The sequence below is a fragment of the Gymnodraco acuticeps genome, unplaced genomic scaffold (assembly GCF_902827175.1).
Source record: "Gymnodraco acuticeps unplaced genomic scaffold, fGymAcu1.1, whole genome shotgun sequence".
In the NCBI taxonomy this organism is placed as follows: Eukaryota; Metazoa; Chordata; class Actinopteri; order Perciformes; family Bathydraconidae; genus Gymnodraco; species Gymnodraco acuticeps.
The window spans coordinates 489,930-514,285 of NW_022989749.1; the positions used below are offsets into that span (position 1 = coordinate 489,930).

The 24,356-nt window shown below is 43.5% G+C and overlaps 2 protein-coding genes across 2 annotated transcripts; both read right to left on the reverse strand.

Moving 5' to 3' along the window:
• Window positions 1-1,034: 1,034 nt before the first annotated feature.
• Window positions 1,035-21,510, reverse strand: LOC117535567 (E3 ubiquitin/ISG15 ligase TRIM25-like). Its single transcript, XM_034200114.1, is given in 3 exon segments — window positions 1,035-2,046; window positions 20,265-20,559; window positions 20,561-21,510. Coding segments are annotated over 3 exon segments (1,656 nt in total). The 5' UTR covers window positions 21,439-21,510; the 3' UTR covers window positions 1,035-1,563.
• Window positions 1,772-16,915, reverse strand: LOC117535646 (E3 ubiquitin/ISG15 ligase TRIM25-like). Its single transcript, XM_034200203.1, has 2 exons — window positions 15,594-16,915; window positions 1,772-1,969 (listed from the first exon to the last, which is right to left on the reverse strand). Exon 1 carries the CDS (start codon window positions 16,841-16,843, stop codon window positions 15,713-15,715), a length of 1,131 nt encoding a protein of 376 aa, XP_034056094.1. The 5' UTR covers window positions 16,844-16,915; the 3' UTR covers window positions 1,772-1,969; window positions 15,594-15,712.
• Window positions 21,511-24,356: the final 2,846 nt, after the last annotated feature.

Genomic DNA, 24,356 nt, shown 5'->3' on the forward strand with positions numbered 1-24,356 from the left:
GCCCTGGCTACCTTCTTATGTTCACATATGGAAATACAACACTAATAGAAACATATAATGTCTTTGATCATTCACTATAACTAAGTTCTAAATGTGTCATCTGTTAAGATTTTGAATGAAGACCAGAATTGAATAAATTAATACATTATTTCTGATAGCAGTATGTGAAATTAAATCTGTAGCTATATTGTAAACTCTACTTGTATCTTATCCGTTCATTGGTTACAAAAAAACTCTTCTCTGGTTCTGGCAGAAACAGTTCTTTCTGAAATGTGTTGGGACACTTGGATGTATCCCTTTTAGTATGATAATTAGCCTGTTAGCATTAGCCAGACAGCATTGTGTGACTTGTTGAACTGGTTTACCTGCATGTGTGGGTGTAGGTATTGCTTTTATTATGATAATAGGCTAAGCTAGGTAGTATTGTGTGACTTAAGTGTTCAATGTAAATAGGATTCAGATACTTGTTGCATCGGGACACCGGGAAGGGGCGGGGGTGCATGCATTCCTTTTAGTATGATAATAGACTAAGCCAGACAGAATTAACCCTTGTCCCACCTCCCTATCTATTCCTTCAGGTAATCTATTACAATATAATAAGCATATGTATTATTACATATTTATTAGTTACTTTTTCCATTTCAGAATGCCAGCAGCAAAGAGAGGTCCTGGATGCCTCTCCATTTGTTGGTGTAAATAAATGCACTTGTGTTCACTTTCACCCCGACTCTCTCAATGTTATTTGTTGTTGTGTGTTACCGTCTACATTTTTGTCCTAGAGCTTATTGGGGACGTAGCAGTGAAAAAATAACTACCTAACTAACCCCACTGCAGTCAGCATGTCGTTGTGTCCCTGAGACACTTCACCCCAAATTGCTCCTGTGGGGATTGCCCACAGTATTGAAAGTCGCTTTGGATAAAAGCGTCTAACAATTGACATGTAATGTAATGTGTTTACAATTCAACTCAACTTAGTGCAGCTTCACTGGAGAGGATAGATCATTCATTTTAAGATACAAAACAAAAGACTGAGATTTTCACTTATGTCCTCTTAGCTCTTTTATTAACAAGAAAAACCCCAACATTTTATTGTGTACAGACATGTAAATGAGGCACTCATCATCTCACATCTTGAAAATTAAAATAGAAACACAATTTATTACAAACTCAACCTGTTTCTTGACTTTCTTTGAATGTGTTTTCTTTCCTCCTTCAAACTTTCATTTATGCATTCAACACATTGAGACTTAGTCAAAAATAGAATAGCCAACAAATATCTAGAGCAACGTTTACATTTTCATGCAGAGAAATATCAGTTGAGGTTAACAGAAATCCTCCTGAGCAGTGACAGCCTCCATGGCTAAACAGACACAGGAAGGAGCGCCGCCTAAAGAAACTCCAACATCTACAGAACAACTCATGAGAAGACGTTAAAGCACATCCCATAATGTTTGATTGACAGCTGATCTCTGTGCAGTGAAGACATGAACAATCAGCTCTCAGCAACAATGATGGACACGCAATGAGTTTAAGAAGTACAAGAGTTCCTCAAATGACTTCAGGCTATTTCAGTTTACACAACTCAGCTGTGGCTCCATAACCATGAAGCTGAACTCCAGCATGGAGAGGCCGAGTGAATGTGGTCTGGACTCTGTGGAGGAGAGTCATGGTTTCAGAGACGCTGTAGAAGGACAGAATACCTGCTCTGTGATCCAGGTACACTCCTACTCTGGAGGACAGAGGACCTGAGATGGGAGTTTTGATGTTGTTGTGACGTAAGGAATAACTGTTTTGGTTAAAAATTAACACCCAGGATTTGTCATTGAATCCAAATTGACCTTCAGCCCCTGTTCTTCTGATGTTCCTGAATGCGACTGCTGCACGAACTTCTCTCCCTCTCCACTCCACCTCCCAGTAAGAACGCCCAGTCAGACCCTCTCTACTCAGGACCTGAGGATAAGTAGTGAATCTGTCTGGGTGACTAGAATAAGACTGTGGTTGTCCCATGTATTTTGCTGTTCTGCTCCCCTCAGATAATAACATGATCTTTGTGAAGTTAAACTTCTGTTGTTGCAATGTTGAGGTAGAATGAAGGAGTCTGGAACCGTCGTTAGCCAAAAGCACTGAGAGTTTTATTGGAGCAAGTACAGACAATTGCATACGGCCGGGAGATCATCCTAGTTTCACACTGTCCTTGTGCTCCACCAAGGTAATCTCTGAACCAAAAGACACAAAACATCTAACCAACACGAGGAGAGGCGGGCTCCCAGAAAGCCAGCGTATACCTAATTAGTAGCAGATGTGAGACAATAGTCTACTTGTCTCAAAGAGATCCAGACAAGCCTCAACCCTCCCCCATGAATATAGGAGAAGCGTTTGACCTGTGACCTCAACTAACGCAGGAGTCTTTGACTGACTACAAGCAGATGTTTGCAGTATCACAGATTCTATAAAACAATAAGAAGCTCTATAAACAGATCAGATTAAAATATTCTCTTACAGATTCACTCTTTTTATCAATCTATTGATAACCAATTAACATTAGTCTAAGAATATTTCAGTCAATACTTAAAATCAATAAGCATCCTCAGAGTTGGGTGGGCTCAGATACATTCATTACATTAAAAATAGAACAAGATTGAAAACATTTCAATCACCCTGATTGAACACAGTCAATCATAATAAAAAACCATCTCGCTTCAGTGCTTGGCATTTTTTGTCAAAAGGCACAATAATAAACACGTGGGATACAAAATATTATAGCAAAACATATGTTTCAAAAATAAGATCTTTTATCATTTATCACTCAGTTAATCTCATTCATCAAACACAGATTCTAAATCAGCTTACATCTCAAAGATTTACTTTAAGGCAATTACTTATTAAAAACACAATTAGGATTATAAGAAATCAATTGAGGTATAATTTAGGATTATGAGAAATCAATTGAGGTATAAAATCAGAATCATGAGAGATCCAGCTAAGGTTCCTAGTTTAAGGTATCAATTCGCAGTGATGAATCGATCAATCTGTAAACTGTAAAGTTACAGTGTCCTCAATCTTTAACATTACTTTACGTTTACTTAATTACGCTTTATTCAAGAGTAAGGCACTTAGTAATACATTTATTTCATTCAAATACATTTGTTCAAAATCTGAAAAGGAAAATCAGACATTTTATTTGTAAAACAACCTGAAAAGGAAAAAATCAGACATTTGTCCTTTAATCCAGTGTATCAACTGTAATCAATTATCAAAACATCTGTTCTTTATTCAGAATATCAACTTTAAACAACATCTCAATCGTTGAATGGAGGTACCCACGGGTCGGAGATCACGATGGAAACCCAGGGGTCCGGAAGCTCGGCATTGTACATTAATATTGTGTCCTGTACAGTCGAATGCCCAACTAGCCTTTGTGGGGCCTGGAGGGCAGTCTTGGCAACCCTTCGTATGGCTAATTTAACTACAGTGATCAAACAGATCACTAGGATTAGCACAACCAAGATAAACACTGAAACAGTAACAACAAATGTAACCCCAAGATCCAAAAGTTCCACTTAATTCCCCAAATGTAAACCCATGAGTTTCATGCAATTATTTTATTCCCCTGGCAGTATCATGAGCCATGTCCATAACTTCAGGTGTGGCATCAGATATGAAAGAACAACACTCACTTCCTATCACCTTGCATGTTCCTCCTTGGGCCGCTAAGAGGAGGTCAAGCGCCATACGATTCTGTAGTGCTACTGTCCTAACTTCCTGCAATTCTTTGTGTTCAGCTAACATCGCTGTGTTGGATACATTTAGATGATTTTCCACAACTTTGGACAATGCGACAATTTCCTGCTGAGTAACATAAATACCGTACCAAGGCAAGAATAGGCTAGCTACCTGTTGTCCTTGTGTAATAGACCTGCTGTTCCTGTGTAGAGAGGGAAGTATTGCTGCAATCTCAGTAGCCTCTACTTTACGGATTAAAGGGATTAGGTAGGCTAGATAACAGGTACCATAAAAAACGTCATATGGCACACAGCCATAGGCCCGGTCCCCACAAACTAAGTAAACTCTCTGTGGGAGGGGAATTCTGGCTATATGTACTCTCACTATGGCATTACAGTCGCTGTGTCCCACATCAGGAGAGGTGTGAGATCCTACTGCATTCTGGAAACAGATGGACACATTCTTCCATTCATGCACAACAATTGGGGGAACATATACTGAGCAGTCACATGTAGGGGGCTTGCCTAAGGGTATTGGCTGCGTACAGTCATGTATTTTAACCTCAACGGAGTCCACTGTTCTAGAGCCAAACCAGGGCACAACTGTTACCAAAGCTTCAACTAACAAAGCGGGTGTGTGTGGTTGCATTGTACATGTTGGACTTGTAAAGTTAGCTGAACAATTAGTCTGAGCTAGAGCTAACTGGAATCTATATTCAAAAGCTAGGTTAACGTATTTCTTCATATATATTAGTTTTAAAAACATCAAACGTTTGAAACCGTCAGGCAGGTAATCTTTATTTACTGTATCAACAATGAGAGAGACTAAGCCCTTGTACTGTAAAGGTTTTTCAGAGTCTATGGGGTAGGAAGGAGTATAACAATCCCCAGCCTCATCGCTAATTCTAGATGCTATGTCATTCCAGTTTACTAAACCGTAATCAGCTTTTGTGAAAGGAATTGGGCTAAACATAGGAGAATGCATTGATTCTGGCATATTTTGGCACAACCAACAGTTGCTAACATTACGTTCATGTGCATAGTCTAACATTAAACTTACTGCAGAATTAGTTTTAGTTTGTTTAAAAGGAGTAATTAAGGCCTTTTTTGAAGAATCTACCTCGCCTCCTGATTGTTTAAGTGGAGTAGATGGAACATTTGTTTTGCTATTTGGTCCAGTAACTGTGCATGCAGTATCACCTAGATTGGGAATGCGGTAATCTGGCTTCCGCACTGTACATTTTACCTCATTCCTTATCAGTGTCTCGAACTGTTCTATAGTGCTACACCACAGTTCTGGGGGCATTTCTTCGATGGTGTTAAGAACCATCCTTACCCCCTCTGGTGCGACCCTGAACCAAGAGTACTGGTTTTCTGGATATAACTCCCATGTTGGGTAAACTGAGGACACAGGAAACACAATAATACAGTTAGATGAGTCACATATTGAACTTGGGCAGTTAACGGCAATAGTCTCTGACTTATGATCAGGGAGGGAGACAATCCTCCTTATTCTCCCTCCTTTTTTCTCTCTTTGTGTCTCTTGCACCATACTGAGTGTCTGTGTGGTGTTTGGATACAACCTGTCCTTGTCGCTAGGCACTTCTTTGCCCGTTGGTGTTGTTTTGCCCTCAGGGTCTGGACCCTGAGTGGTCAAGTCGTCTGTGCTCTTAGATAAGAGCACCTTATTTTCTCCCTCAGACGGGCGAGGTCCCTCGCCACCTGTCATTGGGATTGTCACAGCTTCATCTAGCAGGGCGTTCTTGGCCAGGTACAGTAAACCCAGAATGACGATGATGATGACTGCCTTCACACGCCAGCATCCGGTAGAGGAGAGAGACGACATCTTGAAGCGTGAATCCACTCCGCTCTACCTTGTACTCTCAGGGCTGTTCTGGTCACTATTAATACCTGGAAAGGACCTTTCCACCTGGGAGACAAAGAATCTTTTTCAAGCGATTTGATTAGTACATTATCACCAATCTGAAAAGGGTGGGTGGGCTCCTCACCAGGCTGGGGGAGCCTGTCAGCCACCTGCCTGTGAAACTTTCTCAACATGTCAGTTAGATATTCGACATAGTTAGTCATGTAATCCTCTGTCCACAAAAGAGTGAGTCTGTGGGGCATTACTGGAGGACTAGATCCTGTGAACATTGGCCTTCCCATCAATACTTTGTGTGGGCTAAGCCCTGTCGTTGCATTTGGTGAGTTTCTGATTGAGCACAGAACTAGCGGCAGCGCGTCTACCCATTTTAGTCCTGTGGTCAACATTGTTTTAGTGAGTTTTTCCTTTATAGTCAAGTTCATTCTCTCAACCTGGCCTGAGCTCTGTGGATGATAGGGAACATGCAATTGCCATTTGAACCCTAACACTGTAGCTAGACTCTGGGTTATCTTAGAAATGAATGCTGGACCTCTGTCACTGTTAATCCCTGCTGGAACACCAAATCTAGGGACAACATCTTTGAGAAGACACTTTACAACTGTTCTGGCGTCTTCTTTTCTGGTAGGGTAGGCCTCTACCCATTTGGAGAACTGGCACACTATTACCAAAATATATTTGAATCCTTGGCATGGTGGCATGTGCGAAAAGTCAATTTGCATATTTACAAAGGGCCCCGAGGGGGGCGGTAAGTGTTCATGCTGAACTGGACCTTTTCTTCTTCTTGTCTGCTGGCATATCATGCATCTATCTACAAGGGTCTGTGTAGCTAGTGTAATGCTTGGAGCAAACCATTGTGACTTTATAATCCCATTCATCCCCAGTAGCGTGGCGTGGGGGAAAATGTAGGGGAAGCCCATTTTTTGGGTCGGGGGGCGGTCAATAACGTAACCAGATGAGTGATTACAGCGCCCGGTATCATTTTACACACATTTGTATCACACAGATGCAGGACTTGCACACGCCTGTTATCTAACCGACAGGTCCGCACGCACTCTCCAGCTGAAACTCTCTTCTTATTAATTTAAGCATTTTACTTATTAATGTATGCAAACAATCACACAATCTGTGATTTTTGGATTTACCGTGCCTCTCAATTGCCCGTGGCAGGTTGGCAAGGTCGATGAATCCTGAAGTTGCCCAAGTATTGTTCAGGGAGCACGAATCCTTGTCAAAAAGAAGACATGGCCAGCCAAATAGACGCTGAAGTTTAGCGCTTCCAGTTAGCCACTCCGTGCGGACATAATTGTCCTCATTGAACGTCCGATTATCTCCCTTTTCCCTCTGTGTACACACAGCTCGAGTGCGGGCATTGGCCTGTCATCTGATTTAATTTTTAGTTGCTGCTGTAGCGGAAGTTTAGTAAAGTTATGTTTGATTAAGTACGCCAAATCTCCACCCTCCATAATGCTTCATTTGCTTGATAATTTCTAACGGCGGTGATGACAGTTACAGTATTAAAACTGATGTTGATGTGATTTGATTGGATGGCAGTGTCCAATCAAATCGCCAGCCGCCAGCCGCCCCTGAAGGGAAGCTAGAGGCGGCTGGCTTCCCTTGGCATGGCCCTGACCAATCACAGGTTGGCAGGGGCATCACGTGGGCCTCATCTGATTGGTCAATCCCTCCATTTTTTTTCACCAAAGGAAGCCAGATTCGGCTGGCCTCCTCTCGCAACAGTGAGTGCAATCTACTGTTTCACCATAACATCTAGAGGGGCGCTGTTTGTTTCACTCTTTGTAAATACTCAATGAGAATGGGGGAGAGACGGGCCGGCAGCAACACACAGTAAAGGAGAATTATCGAAACAAAACAAAGTGTTTTTATTTATTTATTTAAATTATAACTACAATCCGAAAAAACAGAGGAAGCCTGGCTTCCCTTGGCCTCCGGGAGAAAACGCCACTGTTCATCCCTCCTTTTCCTACATGTGATTTGCCATGTGCAACATGTGCCAAAACATGGAGGAATGAACGGGGACAGACCATCCGGCCGTCTGGGTGGAGCCACAAGCTGGACTCAGCGTCAAGTGTACAACCTCGTCTTAGCCATAAATCTTTCTCCCTAACATCAGCGCGGGCTTGCATGTCCGCGACATCATTAAAGGAAGGCAAACAAATGGTTTCTGCGGGTTGTGTCGAGGGGCATTGGAGCACCATAGAAGAGGAGGAAACTGCTGCTTGTTTAGCCGCGGTGTCGGCTAACGCATTTCCACGCGAAATAGGATCATTAGAATTTGTGTGAGCAGCACATTTAACTACTGCTAGCTGTGCAGGGAGCAGGATAGCATCTAATAGCTCAGCTACTAACGCATGATGTTGAATAGGCTTACCAGCCGATGTTAAGAAACCGTGCATTTTCCACAAGACACCAAAATCATGGCACACACCAAATGCATACCTGGAGTCTGTGAAAATGGTTGCAACTCTACCTTCAGCCAAAATACACGCCCTGAGCAGAGCATACAACTCTGCAGCCTGAGCTGACGTGCCATTTGGCAAGGCTCGGCTTTCTAAAACTTCCCAGTCATTCACAACAGCGTAGCCTGCTAAGTGTACTGTGTCAGACGGCCTGCTCGTCTGTGTATAGAATCATGTCTGAATTAGGGATGGGAGTTTGCAACATATCAGCTCTGGGGGAGGAAGACATGTCAATCGTTGTGACGCAGTCATGTGTTATTTCAAAATCTGGAATTGGCACCAGTGTAGCTGGGTTTAGGGGGGGGGGAACGTTTAAGAGTGATGTGTGGACTTGAAAGAATTACCGCTTCATAACCAGATCGCCTTGCTGCCGTCATTGCTCTGAGTAGCAGAGGTGTTCTACAGGTGTACTACACAGTCACTGGCCAGTACAATGGGAGAGGATTGTTTTACAACTATCGCAACTGCGGCCACAGCCCGCAGGCATGAAGGCATACCAAGCACCACAGGGGAGAGTCGAGATGAGTAGTATGCAACAGGCCGGAAATTAGAGCCATGCTTCTGCACCAAGATGCCCGTTGCAAAGCCCCCCTTCTCATGGACGTGCAGGTGAAACGGCTGATGGTAGTCAGGGAGCCCCAGGGCAGGAGCAGATGTGAGGGCCCGCTTTAAGTCCTGAAAGGCAGTGTGCATGTCCTCAGACCATTGAACAATGTTAGGGGCAGCCTGCAGAGTGGCAGCACGCAGGACAGAATCCATCGCAGCATACTCAAAAATCCAGTGTCTGCAATAATTTGCCATGCCCAAGAAGGAAAGCATGTCCTTCTTTGTGCGAGGTGGTGGTACTTTGTTCAACAGACAAATCCTTGCTGGCGAGAAGAGACGGTGTCCATCCCTCAGAATGTGACCCAAATACGTGACCTCAGTCTGGCAGTATTGCAACTTGGCCAGGGATGCTCTGTGTCCGCATTCAGAAAGTCTTTTCATGAGCAGAATGGAGTCGATGCGACAGGCGTCTTTATTGGGAGAAGCTAACAACAGGTCATCTGCGTACTGAAGCAAGGTACTACCTCCTGTCAGGACCAAAGTGTCCAGATCTCTCCTCACAGCTGCTGCATACACCGTAGGAGATTCAACAAACCCCTGTGGGAGGCGCGTGTATGTAATTTGTTTACCTTTAAAAGTAAATGCAAACAGATACTGGCTGTCTGGATGCAGAGGAACAGAGAAAAATGCTGAACATAAATCAATCACTGTGTAGTACTTAGAGTCCGGGGGCAGAGAAGCTAAAATCGAATTGGTGTCCGGCACAATTGGAGCTGTCGGAATGACAATAGCATTAATAGCTTGCAAATCTTGGACAAAGCGCCACTCATCAGGGCGATTGTGTTTAGGTATGGGTAGAATTTGAGTATTACAGGGACTAGTCGTGTAAATTAACACGCCCTGATCAAGCAAAGATTGGATTACTCCTTCAATCCCCAAAATGGCTCTATGGGGCAAATTGTACTGTCTGATAGCTGGCAATCTGGCATTGGCTTTAAGTGTTACTCGATGTGGAGGCGCTGAGGCAACAAAACCAACATGGTTCTTGTGTTTTGCCCATAATGCAGCCGGTACTTCTGAAAAATCTGAGGGGGGGCCATACTCTGTGGGGGGGTTTGGTTGTAAATGAAGGAAGGTGCTTTGTGGAAGAGCAATTGGCTCCGCGAGACGAAGCAGGAAATGCTCCCCTCCAAAGTTAATTACGTTAGGTGCGTGTGTGTGTGTTTGTGAGAGAAGGGAAAATGAGGCTTCCAGCTGGGCCTGGCAGCGGGCTGCCATGGCCCCCACCTCCTTTGGGTTACTGCCTGGCGTAACAGCCACCGTTATGTAGGGGAGGCTTTCTTCAACATGGAGAACCTGCTGGGGTGTTGTGAGTCTAATGGGTAAAACACATCCTTGTCGGGAAATGAACAAATATTGTTCACTTGTCAACCGATCTGATTTGTTGCAAAAACCTCTTACTGATTGCGCGTAGTCATCTGACGGATTAAAGGCTGCTGTGCAATGACAATTCAACACAGGTCGCATAAGAGACATTAAAGACGCACAAACCGGAGAAATGCTAGCAATCTTCTGAATCCCTGTTGTGGAGAAAACAGAAATCATATTGAAATCTGGAAATGACCAACAATAAAGGTTGTCTCGCGATGATTGAATGAATTGGACTGCCTGATAGACCTTACTGTCAGGAATTGTCAAAAACAATCCGTCTGAAGTGCAATGTATTGTTGCCTGTAATTTACATAGTAAGTCCCTGCCCATTAAATTAATAGGACTTCCATCTGAAATAATGAAAGAGTGTTGCACGTTTGATCCATTAATTGAAACATTAGTGTTCTCTGAAATGGGTTCGGACATAGAAATTCCAGCAACACCGATGGTTGTGACAAATGTATTGGTTGCTTCACACACTTTCTCCTTAGTACGCACGGCAGACAAGGTGGCTCCGCTGTCAATCAAAATATCTACAGCCGTACCACTAAAATCAACGGGCATAATCGGATCTTCACGTGGGTTATTGGAAAGGCGAATTGTTGCTGCTTGAATGGGGAAATGCTGTGAATCTGATCCTATATCTTCCTGGCACCACTATCTTCTATTAAATGCACTTTGTTGAGCGTTGTGCTCCTGCTGAGTTTGTCTGTCATACCGTGGAGGCTGCATTAATGCCAGATGTCCGGACTGTTGGGGGAGGTTAGGGGGAAGTGCGGGCTGGGAGAAGGGGGGCTGGGTGGGGGGGGGACTGTGTGTGCTGCTGGACCCCCCACCGCTTACCACACTGTCCTGCCCAGTGATCCGTTTCTCCGCAAACATGGCATGGCATCAACTTTTTGGGATTTTTGTTCTGCTGCTGTCTGCTCTTATTATGATAATCCTGTGATCTCCCCTGATTTTGATACTGCTGTGTGTGGTTCTGTCCTTGAGTTTGATAAGCCTGGGTGTTTTGAGGAAATTGTTGAAGCAGTTGTGAAATTCTGGGAGTAAGAAATATTTGGCTCCTATGCAACGCACGCATTGTGGCAATAGTCACTTTCCAAAATGTAATTTGCCAATCCGGAGTTGACATCATGTAGGCTTGAGCTGTCTCTGGGATTAAATTATGTAACACGGTCTGTATGGCAAACAAATCATTACCCTCTCTTTTAATTCCCGCATTATTATCCCACACTGTCATGAAACGCTGGATACATTCTGGGACATTTTCCGCTGGGTCTTGTACACAAGCCGTCACTTGGGAGAAATCTGTGTGAGTTTTAGCGCATGCTCTGATAGCCAATGCAGCAATGTTTTGTATCCACGTGTCTCGCGTCTGTGTCGTGGGCCAGTCCCCTGCGGCTGTACACTCAGGAAATTTAAACTCGTCTCTGCACGTGGGCCAATCTGCTTTGTATGTTAAGATTATCAGCTGTTTAACATCATGAACCAAACAGTTATAAACTGAACAAACATTAGTCAACCATGACAGATACTCATCTGGACTTTTAGTGGGACTGGGAGCGTGGTTAGTGACATCAATGACCTCAGCGGGTGTCCAGGGTTTGCAAACTGGAACATTTCCTATCAGAATTTTCGGGGCGGTCACACTTTCTTCAGAATTATTATCCTGAGATGTTTGCTTTGTCGTGTACATTCTACGCTGGGCATGTTTTTGAAAACTGCTGCCGTACGGCGAACCTGTGTAATCCTGTAAGAGGAGTGCGAGGAGTGGGGGTCAATCGCGGACTGCCATGTGAAACATTCCCCTCCCCCGCTGCTGCTGGCCTCTGCTCGGCGTGTGCCGATTCTAATTCTCTATGTTGTCCTGTCTGATATCTCAACCCATTTTCATTCATGATAGCTGCAGCTGTTATTAACAGATCATCATCGGAGTTTCTCGCAACGGGATTTGAGAGTTCTGTCGCGGGAATTATTTTCGTACAGAGAGATACAGCCTGCTTTCCGTCCAACAGCCTGTCAAAATACAAATGAGCTGAGATGGGGTTGGAGTTTTAGCACTTCTTTTAATCCAATCATAAAATATTGATTTTGCAATGTCTGGAACATTCTCACCGTGTCTTTTCCTGAATCTGGACATGTTTTCTGATCTTACATCAAAAGCAGCCTCTAGGCTAAGCAAATGACAACTTTTTGCACATTGAGAAACTTTATCTATCAGCGCCTTGAGCTCAATGGAGCCTCGCTCGCTGCCAACAGATTTTGCATTCTTCCTTTCTTCATAACCTCTTTTTTCCGCCAAAGTCATCCAGGCTTTCACACATTCTGTCATGTAACCTTGATCCCATGAACAATTTGAATTATCTTCCACCAGTTTAAATGCCTGCCACAACACGGCCATATCAAAACTACCTGTCAGAGGCCAATCAAATTGAATCAATCCTTTCTGATTAATCTGTTGTGAGTGTTCGCAAAGTAACGATGTAAACGGCATAACTTTAGACCAATCCAAAGTTCTTCCGACAATTCCAGACGGCATGTTTGGAGAAAACAAATGCGTGTAGTGGTTTTCTGCAATTGGGTTTTTTTTAAGTGTCTTTGTGTGTGAAATGGCTTTCCTCTTACCAACTGAATCGTTTGTGGAGGCAGTATTACCCATGTTTAACGGTTAGTACAATAAAACAAACACTGCAATTAGACAAACAAACATGTACTCGCAACAAAATCAGTGCCCTGGCCAAAAAATTATCCAGTTTAATTTAGTCCGAAATTACGGAAACGTCAACGCTCCCGTTGACGTTTCCGTAATTTCGGACTACATTTTTAAGTGTCTTTGTGTGTGAAATGGCTTTCCTCTTACCAACTGAATCGTTTGTGGAGGCAGTATTACCCATGTTTAACGGTTAGTACAATAAAACAAACACTGCAATTAGACAAACAAACATGTACTCGCAACAAAATCAGTGCCCTGGCCAAAAAATTATCCAGTTTAATTTAGTCCGAAATTACGGAAACGTCAACGGGAGCACTGAAATATCTGTTTAATATGGGCTCTTCTCAGCCATATTTACGAGTAATCTGTTGATGAGCAATAAACTACCTTATTCTCAATCAAAACCACTATGCAAATGTAGTGGTAAAACTGCTCAACCGACCGAGAGCAGCGATTGTTTTAATTAATTCAGTGCTTTTTGTTGTTGTTAAACAACAGCCAATTCAATAATCCGTTAGTTTATTAAACACAGTGGGAATGTAATATTCTGCCACGACCCTTCCCATTTAATAGCTCAATTTAGTTCTTGAGCTTATGGTGTGATTAACAGAAAATACAAGTCTGTGTTCTTAAACATTCCTCGTGTGCCGTTCACCACAGGGGGGAGGGGAATTCGCCCTCCCTCGTGCAGGCATGAGCAGACACCCGAAAACGGATTGGTCTGATTTAAACCCGTTGAAATCTCCAGAATTCGGCAATTTGTTTCAATTACAAATCCTCACATTGCTTCTTTTTTTTTTTTTTTAAACAGAGGTTCCACCTTGCTGATGCTTTCCTTAAGGTCTCTCCGAATATTTGCAGTGTGTGATTGTCCAGTAATTTAATTCTAGAAACCACACACAGCGGAAATCGTTAAAAGTCGATGTTCCGAGGTTATTTATTAGCCCCAAATATTCTTATTGTTTTATACATGAGCTGTGCTTGCTTTTGTTGGCACTTGCCCCAGCAGCAATCACAGGAAAAACCGGCCAGGATAGAATCCCCTAGACACCGATTTCTCAGGTTATGATTAAGCCTTCAAATGTACAGAGTGGAGAGACCAAAACAAATTGCACTCGCGCAGTTTCACAGGTCATTTTGATACCGTCAATCACAGAGTCTGGTAAGGCAGTTGTTCAAATAGATTTGAAAAAGGCACTTACCAGTCTTCTGAAGAAATGTCGGTACTGTTCGTAGACGCCAATTGTGAAGTTAAACTTCTGTTGTTGCAATGTTGAGGTAGAATGAAGGAGTCTGGAACGTCATTAGCCAAAGCACTGAGAGTTTTATTGAACACAGTACAGACAATACGGCCGGGAGATCATCTTAGTTTCCCACCGTCCCGTGGTCCACCATGATTATCTCTGGCCCAAAAGCCACAAAACATCTTGCAACACGAGGAGAGGCGGGCCCACAGAAGCCCGCGTTTACCTAATCAATAGCAAATGGGAGACAATAATCTACTTGTCTCAAGGAAACGCAGACAAGCCTGAAACTTTCCACCCACAGGATATGGGAGAAGCGTTTGACCTGTGACCTCAACTTACAGAGGAGTTTTTGACTGATACTACAAGCAGATGTTTGCAGTATCACAGATTCAAAGAAACTATAAGAAACTCTATAAACAGATCAGATTAAAATATTCTCTTACAGTTGTGTCCCTGAGACACTTCACCCCAAATTGCTCCTGTGGGGATTGCCCACAGTATTGAAAGTCGCTTTGGATAAAAGCATCTAACAATTGACATGTAATGTAATGTGTTTACAATTCAACTCAACTTAGTGCAGCTTCACTGGAGAGGATAGATCATTCATTTTAAGATACAAAACAAAAGACTGAGATTTTCACTTATGTCCTCTTAGCTCTTTTATTAACAAGAAAAACCCCAACATTTTATTGTGTACAGACATGTAAATGAGGCACTCATCATCTCACATCTTGAACATTAAAATAGAAACACAATTTATTACAAACTCAACCTGTTTCTTGACTTTCTTTGAATGTGTTTTCTTTCCTCCTTCAAACTTTCATTTATGCATTCAACACATTGAGACTTAGTCAAAAATAGAATAGCCAACAAATATCTAGAGCAACGTTTACATTTTCATGCAGAGAAATATCAGTTGAGGTTAACAGAAATCCTCCTGAGCAGTGACAGCCTCCATGGCTAAACAGACACAGGAAGGAGCGCCGCCTAAAGAAACTCCAACATCTACAGAACAACTCATGAGAAGACGTTAAAGCACATCCCATAATGTTTGATTGACAGCTGATCTCTGTGCAGTGAAGACATGAACAATCAGCTCTCAGCAACAATGATGGACACGCAATGAGTTTAAGAAGTACAAGAGTTCCTCAAATGACTTCAGGCTATTTCAGTTTACACAACTCAGCTGTGGCTCCATAACCATGAAGCTGAACTCCAGCATGGAGAGGCCGAGTGAATGTGGTCTGGACTCTGTGGAGGAGAGTCATGGTTTCAGAGATGCTGTAGAAGGACAGAATACCTGCTCTGTGATCCAGGTACACTCCTACTCTGGAGGACAGAGGACCTGAGATGGGAGTTTTGATGTTGTTGTGACGTAAGGAATAACTGTTTTGGTTAAAAATTAACACCCAGGATTTGTCATTGAATCCAAATTGACCTTCAGCCCCTGTTCTTCTGATGTTCCTGAATGCGACTGCTGCACGAACTTCTCTCCCTCTCCACTCCACCTCCCAGTAAGAACGCCCAGTCAGACCCTCTCTACTCAGGACCTGAGGATAAGTAGTGAATCTGTCTGGGTGACTAGAATAAGACTGTGGTTGTCCCATGTATTTTGCTGTTCTGCTCCCCTCAGATAATAACAGGATCTTGTATGCTGTGTTTGGATCCAGAGTGATCTCCTGTGAATTTTATAAGAACCCAGCTCTGGTGGTGGGCTCTGCTGCTGATGGTAAAACATCCACTTCAGTCGGTGAGACGTTGGTCCATTCCTCTCTCAGGACGTCCTGTAGTTTGTCTCTGACTGCTGACAGGGCCGCCGTCACGTCCTCAAAGTAGCTCAGAGGACGGATGTTGATGCTGGAGGAGTGTGTAGCTTCACTGAGAGGTAACAGAGAGGGGTAGTTGAGCAGAAACTGGGTGTGATCCTCTGTGTGAGACAGCAGCTTCAGCTCAGCGTCTCTCCTCTTCAGCTCCCTGATCTCCAGCTTCTCCTGAAGCTCTTTGACTCGACTCACTTCAGTTTCCTGCTGGGATCTGACCTGCTGCTTCACATCAGAGCTTCTTTTCTCCATGAGACGGATCAGCTCAGTGAACGTCTTCTCACTGTCCTCCACTGCTTTATCAGCAGAGCCATTGACGGCCTGCACCTCCTGCTGAAGCAGCTTCACCTCCTTCTCCCTGTCCTGGATTCTCTGCTGGATGTTTTGTCGACTCCCCTCCAGCTCTCTCTGCCTCTCAGTCCTTTCCGCTGCAGCCAAAACTGTGTCGTGGCCTTTATGTTCGTCCACAGAGCAGAGATAACAGATACACTGCTGATCAGTGCGGCAGAACATCTTCTTCACCTCCTCATGACGAGAGCACATGCTCTCCAGGAGCTTCTTGGAGGGCTCCATCAGCTTGTGTTTCTTAAAGGCAGGTGATTCATAGTGAGGCTGGAGGTGACTCTCACAGTATGAGGCCACACACTGCAGACAGGACTCCAAGGCTTTCCGTTTTCTCCCAGTACAGAAATCACATCCCACGTCTTCAGCTCCAGCATAGCAGAGATCAGCAGGAGCAGCTTGGAGTCCCGTCTTCTTCAGCTCCTCCACTAAAGCTGCTAGCATGGTGTTCTTCAGCAGGACAGGCCTCGGTGTGAAGCTCTGCCTGCACTGAGGGCAGCTGTGGATCTTCTTCTCATCCTCTTTATCCCAGTGGGCTTTAATACACTTCATGCAGTAGCTGTGTCCACAGGAAGTCGTCACCGGATCCTTCAGTAGATCCAGACAGATGGAACAAGAGAAGGTCTCCCGGTCCAGCTGAACTCCTCTCTGCGCCATTTCACCTCTCAGTGGCAGCGAGTGTCTGAGCTTCACTTCCTGAGAGCTGAAACTATGTGAGCTGTGATCTGAACAGCATGTGTGTGAGCAGTGGATGTGGCTGTCAGCTCTTGTACTTTACCCACATGTTGGTTACGCCCATCCTCTGGATCTAAAGGGGAGGAGCCAGGAAATACAGAGTGGAGCTGTGTCTGAGAGCAGGAAGAAGAGGGAAGGCTCATCAAACTCTGACTCATTCCAGGAGGAGGAGCAGACACTCTGAAGTGTTTCCTCATTTACAAACGGAGCCTCGCTTACAACTTGCCCTACATTTGAAAACAGTCATCAGCTGTAAAATATTATTTTTAAATTCAGGCTGTTGTAGCTCAGGGCTCCAGACACATGGTAGCAGTGGTGTAAGAAGTACTCAGATAGAAATACTACGGGGTAAAAATACTCTGTTGCAAGTTAAAGTACAAAAACATTGGAATCAAAATATACTTAAAGTACCAAAAGTAAAAGTACTCCTTATGCAGAATGGCCCTTTTCAGAATATTGAGTTACTGGGTTACTATAATGATTATTGATGTGTGTTATCACAGTTAGTAAAAGTAGAGCTCATTTGAATAACTTCATGTCCTGCTGCTGGATATCTTATCCTATAAATAACTGTCAAGGTGTATTTAATAATTGATTTATATTTTGAATGAACTACTAGTCTATATCTGAGTAGTAACTTCAAGCTGTGAAATGAATGCAGTGGATTAAAAAGTACAACACTGTCTTCTAAAATGTAGTTCAGTAGAAGTCTAAAGCAGCATAAACTGAGACGTATTGGCATCAACCACTACTTACTGCGCGTAATGTCCCATTTTAGAATCATATATATTGAATTACTGGATTATTTCATTTTGTATAGATTAATGTGTTTGTTACATCCCTAATAAAGTGTAGGGGAAATGGAGACAGTAGTACACAACAACCAATAACAGTCAGGGTGAAAATGAACACAAGTTTATTTATTTACAAGCTAAGAAAATGCCAACAAATGTTCTTTAAGTGAGGAGACAAAGAAGAGGTTGCCAAATTAAATGAATATAACAAAACTCAAACAAAAAGCCCTCACTATCTGTTCTACTAACAAGGAAACAAAACAACTACAGGGTGGCAACAATCTACTAACCTAGTGTGTCTAACAGAGATGACCTACGTGAGGAGAGGTAGAGGGAACTCCAAACGTACCCAAATCCTCCCCCTCCCACCACACACACATTTAACAATACTAAACACAAGGTGGCAGAATAATGACCAAATCTATCAGAGACCACAAAGAGGCTCTGGAGTCAGCAGCAGGTCTGAGAGAGCCAAGGCTTCCTGGATTGCCTCCTTTAATGACAGGCCCTGGCTACCTTCTTATGTTCACATATGGAAATACAACACTAATAGAAAAATATAATGTCTTTGATCATTCACTAGAACTAAGTTCTAAATGTGTCATCTGTTAAGATTTTGAATGAAGACCAGAATTTAATAAATTAATACATTATTTATGATAGCAGTATGTGAAATTAAATCTGTAGCTATATTGTAAACTCTACTTGTATCTTATCCGTTCATTGGTTACAAAAAAACTCTTCTCTGGTTCTGGCAGAAACAGTTCTTTCTGAAATGTGTTGGGACACTTGGATGTATCCCTTTTAGTATGATAATTAGCCTGTTAGCATTAGCCAGACAGCATTGTGTGACTTGTTGAACTGGTTTACCTGCATGTGGGTGTAGGTATTGCTTTTATTATGATAATAGGCTAAGCTAGGTAGTATTGTGTGACTTAAGTGTTCAATGTAAATAGGATTCAGATACTTGTTGCATCGGGACACCTGGAAGGGGCGGGGGTGCATGCAGTCCTTTTAGTATGATAATAGGCTAAGCCAGACAGAATGAACCCTTGTCCCACCTCCCTATCTATTCCTTCAGGTAATCTATTACAATATAATAAGCATATGTATTATTACATATTTATTAGTTACTTTTTCCATTTCAGAATGCCAGCAGCAAAGAGAGGTCCTGGATGCCTCTCCATTTGTTGGTGTAAATAAATGCACTTGTGTTCACTTTCACCCCGACTCTCTCAATGTTATTTGTTGTTGTGTGTTACCGTCTACATGTTTGTCCTAGAGCTTATTGGGGACGTAGCAGTGAAAAAATAACTACCTAACTAACCCCACTGCAGTCAGCATGTCGTTGTGTCCCTGAGACACTTCACCCCAAATTGCTCCTGTGGGGATTGCCCACAGTATTGAAAGTCGCTTTGGATAAAAGCGTCTAACAATTGACATGTAATGTAATGTGTTTACAATTCAACTCAACTTAGTGCAGCTTCACTGGAGAGGATAGATCATTCATTTTAAGATACAAAACAAAAGACTGAGATTTTCACTTATGTCCTCTTAGCTCTTTTATTAACAAGAAAAACCCCAACATTTTATTGTGTACAGACATGTAAATGAGGCACTCATCATCTCACATCTTGAACATTAAAATAGAAACACAATTTATTACAAACTCAACCTGTTTCTTGACTTTCTTTGAATGTGTTTTCTTTCCTCCTTCAAACTTTCATTTATGCATTCAACACATTGAGACTTAGTCAAAAATAGAATAGCCAACAAATATCTAGAGCAACGTTTACATTTTCATGCAGAGAAATATCAGTTGAGGTTAACAGAAATCCTCCTGAGCAGTGACAGCCTCCATGGCTAAACAGACACAGGAAGGAGCGCCGCCTAAAGAAACTCCAACATCTACAGAACAACTCATGAGAAGACGTTAAAGCACATCCCATAATGTTTGATTGACAGCTGATCTCTGTGCAGTGAAGACATGAACAATCAGCTCTCAGCAACAATGATGGACACGCAATGAGTTTAAGAAGTACAAGAGTTCCTCAAATGACTTCAGGCTATTTCAGTTTACACAACTCAGCTGTGGCTCCATAACCATGAAGCTGAACTCCAGCATGGAGAGGCCGAGTGAATGTGGTCTGGACTCTGTGGAGGAGAGTCATGGTTTCAGAGACGCTGTAGAAGGACAGAATACCTGCTCTGTGATCCAGGTACACTCCTACTCTGGAGGACAGAGGACCTGAGATGGGAGTTTTGATGTTGTTGTGACGTAAGGAATAACTGTTTTGGTTAAAAATTAACACCCAGGATTTGTCATTGAATCCAAATTGACCTTCAGCCCCTGTTCTTCTGATGTTCCTGAATGCGACTGCTGCACGAACTTCTCTCCCTCTCCACTCCACCTCCCAGTAAGAACGTCCAGTCAGACCCTCTCTACTCAGGACCTGAGGATAAGTAGTGAATCTGTCTGGGTGACTAGAATAAGACTGTGGTTGTCCCATGTATTTTGCTGTTCTGCTCCCCTCAGATAATAACATGATCTTGTATGCTGTGTTTGGATCCAGAGTGATCTCCTGTGAATTTTGTAAGAACCCAGCTCTGGTGGTGGGCTCTGCTGCTGATGGTAAAACATCCACTTCAGTCGGTGAGACGTTGGTCCATTCCTCTCTCAGGACGTCCTGTAGTTTGTCTCTGACTGCTGACAGGGCCGCCGTCACGTCCTCAAAGTAGCTCAGAGGACGGATGTTAATGCTGGATGAGTGTGTAGGTTCACTGAGAGGTAACAGAGAGGGGTAGTTGAGCAGAAACTGGGTGTGATCCTCTGTGTGAGACAGCAGCTTCAGCGTCTCTCCTCTTCAGCTCCCTGATCTCCTGCTCCAGCTTCTCCTGAAGCTCTCTGACTCGACTCACTTCAGTTTCCTGCTGGGATCTGACCTGCTGCTTCACATCAGAGCTTCTTTTCTCCATGAGACGGATCAGCTCAGTGAACGTCTTCTCACTGTCCTCCACTGCTTTATCAGCAGAGCCATTGACGGCCTGCACCTCCTGCTGAAGCAGCTTCACCTCCTTCTCTCTGTCCTGGATTCTCTGCTGGATGTTTTGTCGACTCCCCTCCAGCTCTCTCTGCCTCTCAGTCCTTTCCGCTGCAGCCAAAACTGTGTCGTGGCCTTTATGTTCGTCCACAGAGCAGAGATAACAGATACACTGCTGATCAGTGCGGCAGAACATCTTCTTCACCTCCTCATGACGAGAGCACATGCTCTCCAGGAGCTTCTTGGAGGGCTCCATCAGCTTGTGTTTCTTAAAGGCAGGTGATTCATAGTGAGGCTGGAGGTGACTCTCACAGTATGAGGCCACACACTGCAGACAGGACTCCAAGGCTTTCCGTTTTCTCCCAGTACAGAAATCACATCCCACGTCTTCAGCTCCAGCATAGCAGAGATCAGCAGGAGCAGCTTGGAGTCCAGTCTTCTTCAGCTCCTCCACTAAAGCTGCTAGCATGGTGTTCTTCAGCAGGACAGGCCTCGGTGTGAAGCTCTGCCTGCACTGAGGGCAGCTGTGGATCTTCTTCTCATCCTCTTTATCCCAGTGGGATTTAATACACTTCATGCAGTAGCTGTGTCCACAGGAAGTCGTCACCGGATCCTTCAGTAGATCCAGACAGATGGAACAAGAGAAGGTCTCCCGGTCCAGCTGAACTCCTCTCTGCGCCATTTCACCTCTCAGTGGCAGCGAGTGTCTGAGCTTCACTTCCTGAGAGCTGAAACTATGTGAGCTGTGATCTGAACAGCATGTGTGTGAGCAGTGGATGTGGCTGTCAGCTCTTGTACTTTACCCACATGTTGGTTACGCCCATCCTCTGGATCTAAAGGGGAGGAGCCAGGAAATACAGAGTGGAGCTGTGTCTGAGAGCAGGAAGAAGAGGGAAGGCTCATCAAACTCTGACTCATTCCAGGAGGAGGAGCAGACACTCTGAAGTGTTTCCTCATTTACAAACGGAGCCTCGCTTACAACTTGCCCTACATTTGAAAACAGTCATCAGCTGTAAAATATTATTTTTAAATTCAGGCTGTTGTAGCTCAGGGCTCCAGACACATGGTAGCAGTGGTGTAAGAAGTACTCAGATATTCTACTGAAGTAAAAGTAGAAATACTACGGGGTAAAAATACTCTGTTGCAAGTTAAAGTACAAAAACATTGGAATCAAAATATACTTAAAGTACCAAAAGTAAAAGTACTCCTTATGCAGAATGGCCCTTTTCAGAATATTGAGTCACCTACGTGAGGAGAGGTAGAGGGAACCCCAAACGTACCCAAATCCTCCCCCTCCCACCACACACACATTTAACAATACTAAACACAAGGTGGCAGAATAATGACCAAATCTATCAGAGACCACAAAGAGGCTCTGGAGTCAGCAGCAGGTCTGAGAGAGCCAAGGCTTCCTGGATTGCCTCCTTTAATGACAGGCCCTGGCTACCTTCTTATGTTCACATATGGAAATACAACACTAATAGACAAATATAATGTCTTTGATCATTCACTATAACTAAGTTCTAAATGTGTCATCTGTTAAGATTTTGAATGAAGACCAGAATTGAATACATTAATACATTATTTCTGATAGCAGTATGTGAAATTAAATCTGTAGCTATATTGTAAACTCTACTTGTATCTTATCCGTTCATTGGTTACAAAAAAACTCTTCTCTGGTTCTGGCAGAAACAGTTCTTTCTGAAATGTGTTGGGACACTTGGATGTATCCCTTTTAGTATGATAATTAGCCTGTTAGCATTAGCCAGACAGCATTGTGTGACTTGTTGAACTGGTTTACCTGCATGTGTGGGTGTAGGTATTGCTTTTATTATGATAATAGGCTAAGCTAGGTAGTATTGTTTGACTTAAGTGTTCAATGTAAATAGGATTCAGATACTTGTTGCATCGGGACACAGGGAAGGGGCGGGGGTGCATGCAGTCCTTTTAGTATGATAATAGGCTAAGCTAGGTAGTATTGGTGTCTTAAGTGTTCAATGTAAATAGGATTCAGATACTTGTTGCATCGGGACACCTGGAAGGGGCGGGGGTGCATGCAGTCCTTTTAGTATGATAATAGGCTAAGCCAGACAGAATGAACCCTTGTCCCACCTCCCTATATATTCCTTCAGGTAATCTATTACAATATAATAAGCATATGTATTATTACATATTTATTAGTTACTTTTTCCATTTCAGAATGCCAGCAGCAAAGAGAGGTCCTGGATGCCTCTCCATTTGTTGGTGTAAATAAATGCACTTGTGTTCACTTTCACCCCGACTCTCTCAATGTTATTTGTTGTTGTGTGTTACCGTCTACATTTTTGTCCTAGAGCTTATTGGGGACGTAGCAGTGAAAAAGGAACTACCTAACTAACCCCACTGCAGTCAGCATGTCGTTGTGTCCCTGAGACACTTCACCCCAAATTGCTCCTGTGGGGATTGCCCACAGTATTGGATAAAAGCGTCTAACAATTGACATGTAATGTAATGTGTTTACAATTCAACTCAACTTAGTGCAGCTTCACTGGAGAGGATAGATCATTCATTTTAAGATACAAAACAAAAGACTGAGATTTTCACTTATGTCCTCTTAGCTCTTTTATTAACAAGAAAAACCCCAACATTTTATTGTGTACAGACATGTAAATGAGGCACTCATCATCTCACATCTTGAAAATTAAAATAGAAACACAATTTATTACAAACTCAACCTGTTTCTTGACTTTCTTTTAATGTGTTTTCTTTCCTCCTTCAAACTTTCATTTATGCATTCAACACATTTAGACTTAGTCAAAAATAGAATAGCCAACAAATATCTAGAGCAACGTTTACATTTTCATGCAGAGAAATATCAGTTGAGGTTAACAGAAATCCTCCTGAGCAGTGACAGCCTCCATGGCTAAACAGACACAGGAAGGAGCGCCGCCTAAAGAAACTCCAACATCTACAGAACAACTCATGAGAAGACGTTAAAGCACATCCCATAATGTTTGATTGACAGCTGATCTCTGTGCAGTGAAGACATGAACAATCAGCTCTCAGCAACAATGATGGACACGCAATGAGTTTAAGAAGTACAAGAGTTCCTCAAATGACTTCAGGCTATTTCAGTTTACACAACTCAGAAGAACCAGCACCTTACCGTGGTAGAGAGGTTTGTGTGCCCTGATGAACCTGGGGGCTGTGTTGTCTGGAACCTTGTGTTCCTGGTAGGGTTTCCCATGGCAAATTGGTCTCAGGCAAGGGGCCAGACTAAGATTGGTTCAAAAGACCTCATGAAAGACGATACAAAAAGTGAGGATACCCGGCCCGGAGGAAGCCCGGGGTCCCCTTCTGGAGCCAGGCCCAGAAGGAGGACTCGTCGGCGAGCGTCTGGTGGCCGGGCTTGCCACGGAGCCCGGCCGGGCCCAGCCCGAAAAGGCAACGTGGGCAACACCTCCGCTTCTCCGTCCCGCGGGCCCACCACCTACGGGAAACATCAATGGGGGTCGGGTGCGCTGCCAGAAGGGTGGCAGTGAAAGCGGAGGGTCTCGACGGACCAGACCCGGGCGACAGAAGCTGGCTTTGGGGACGTGGAACGTCACCTCTCTGGGGGGG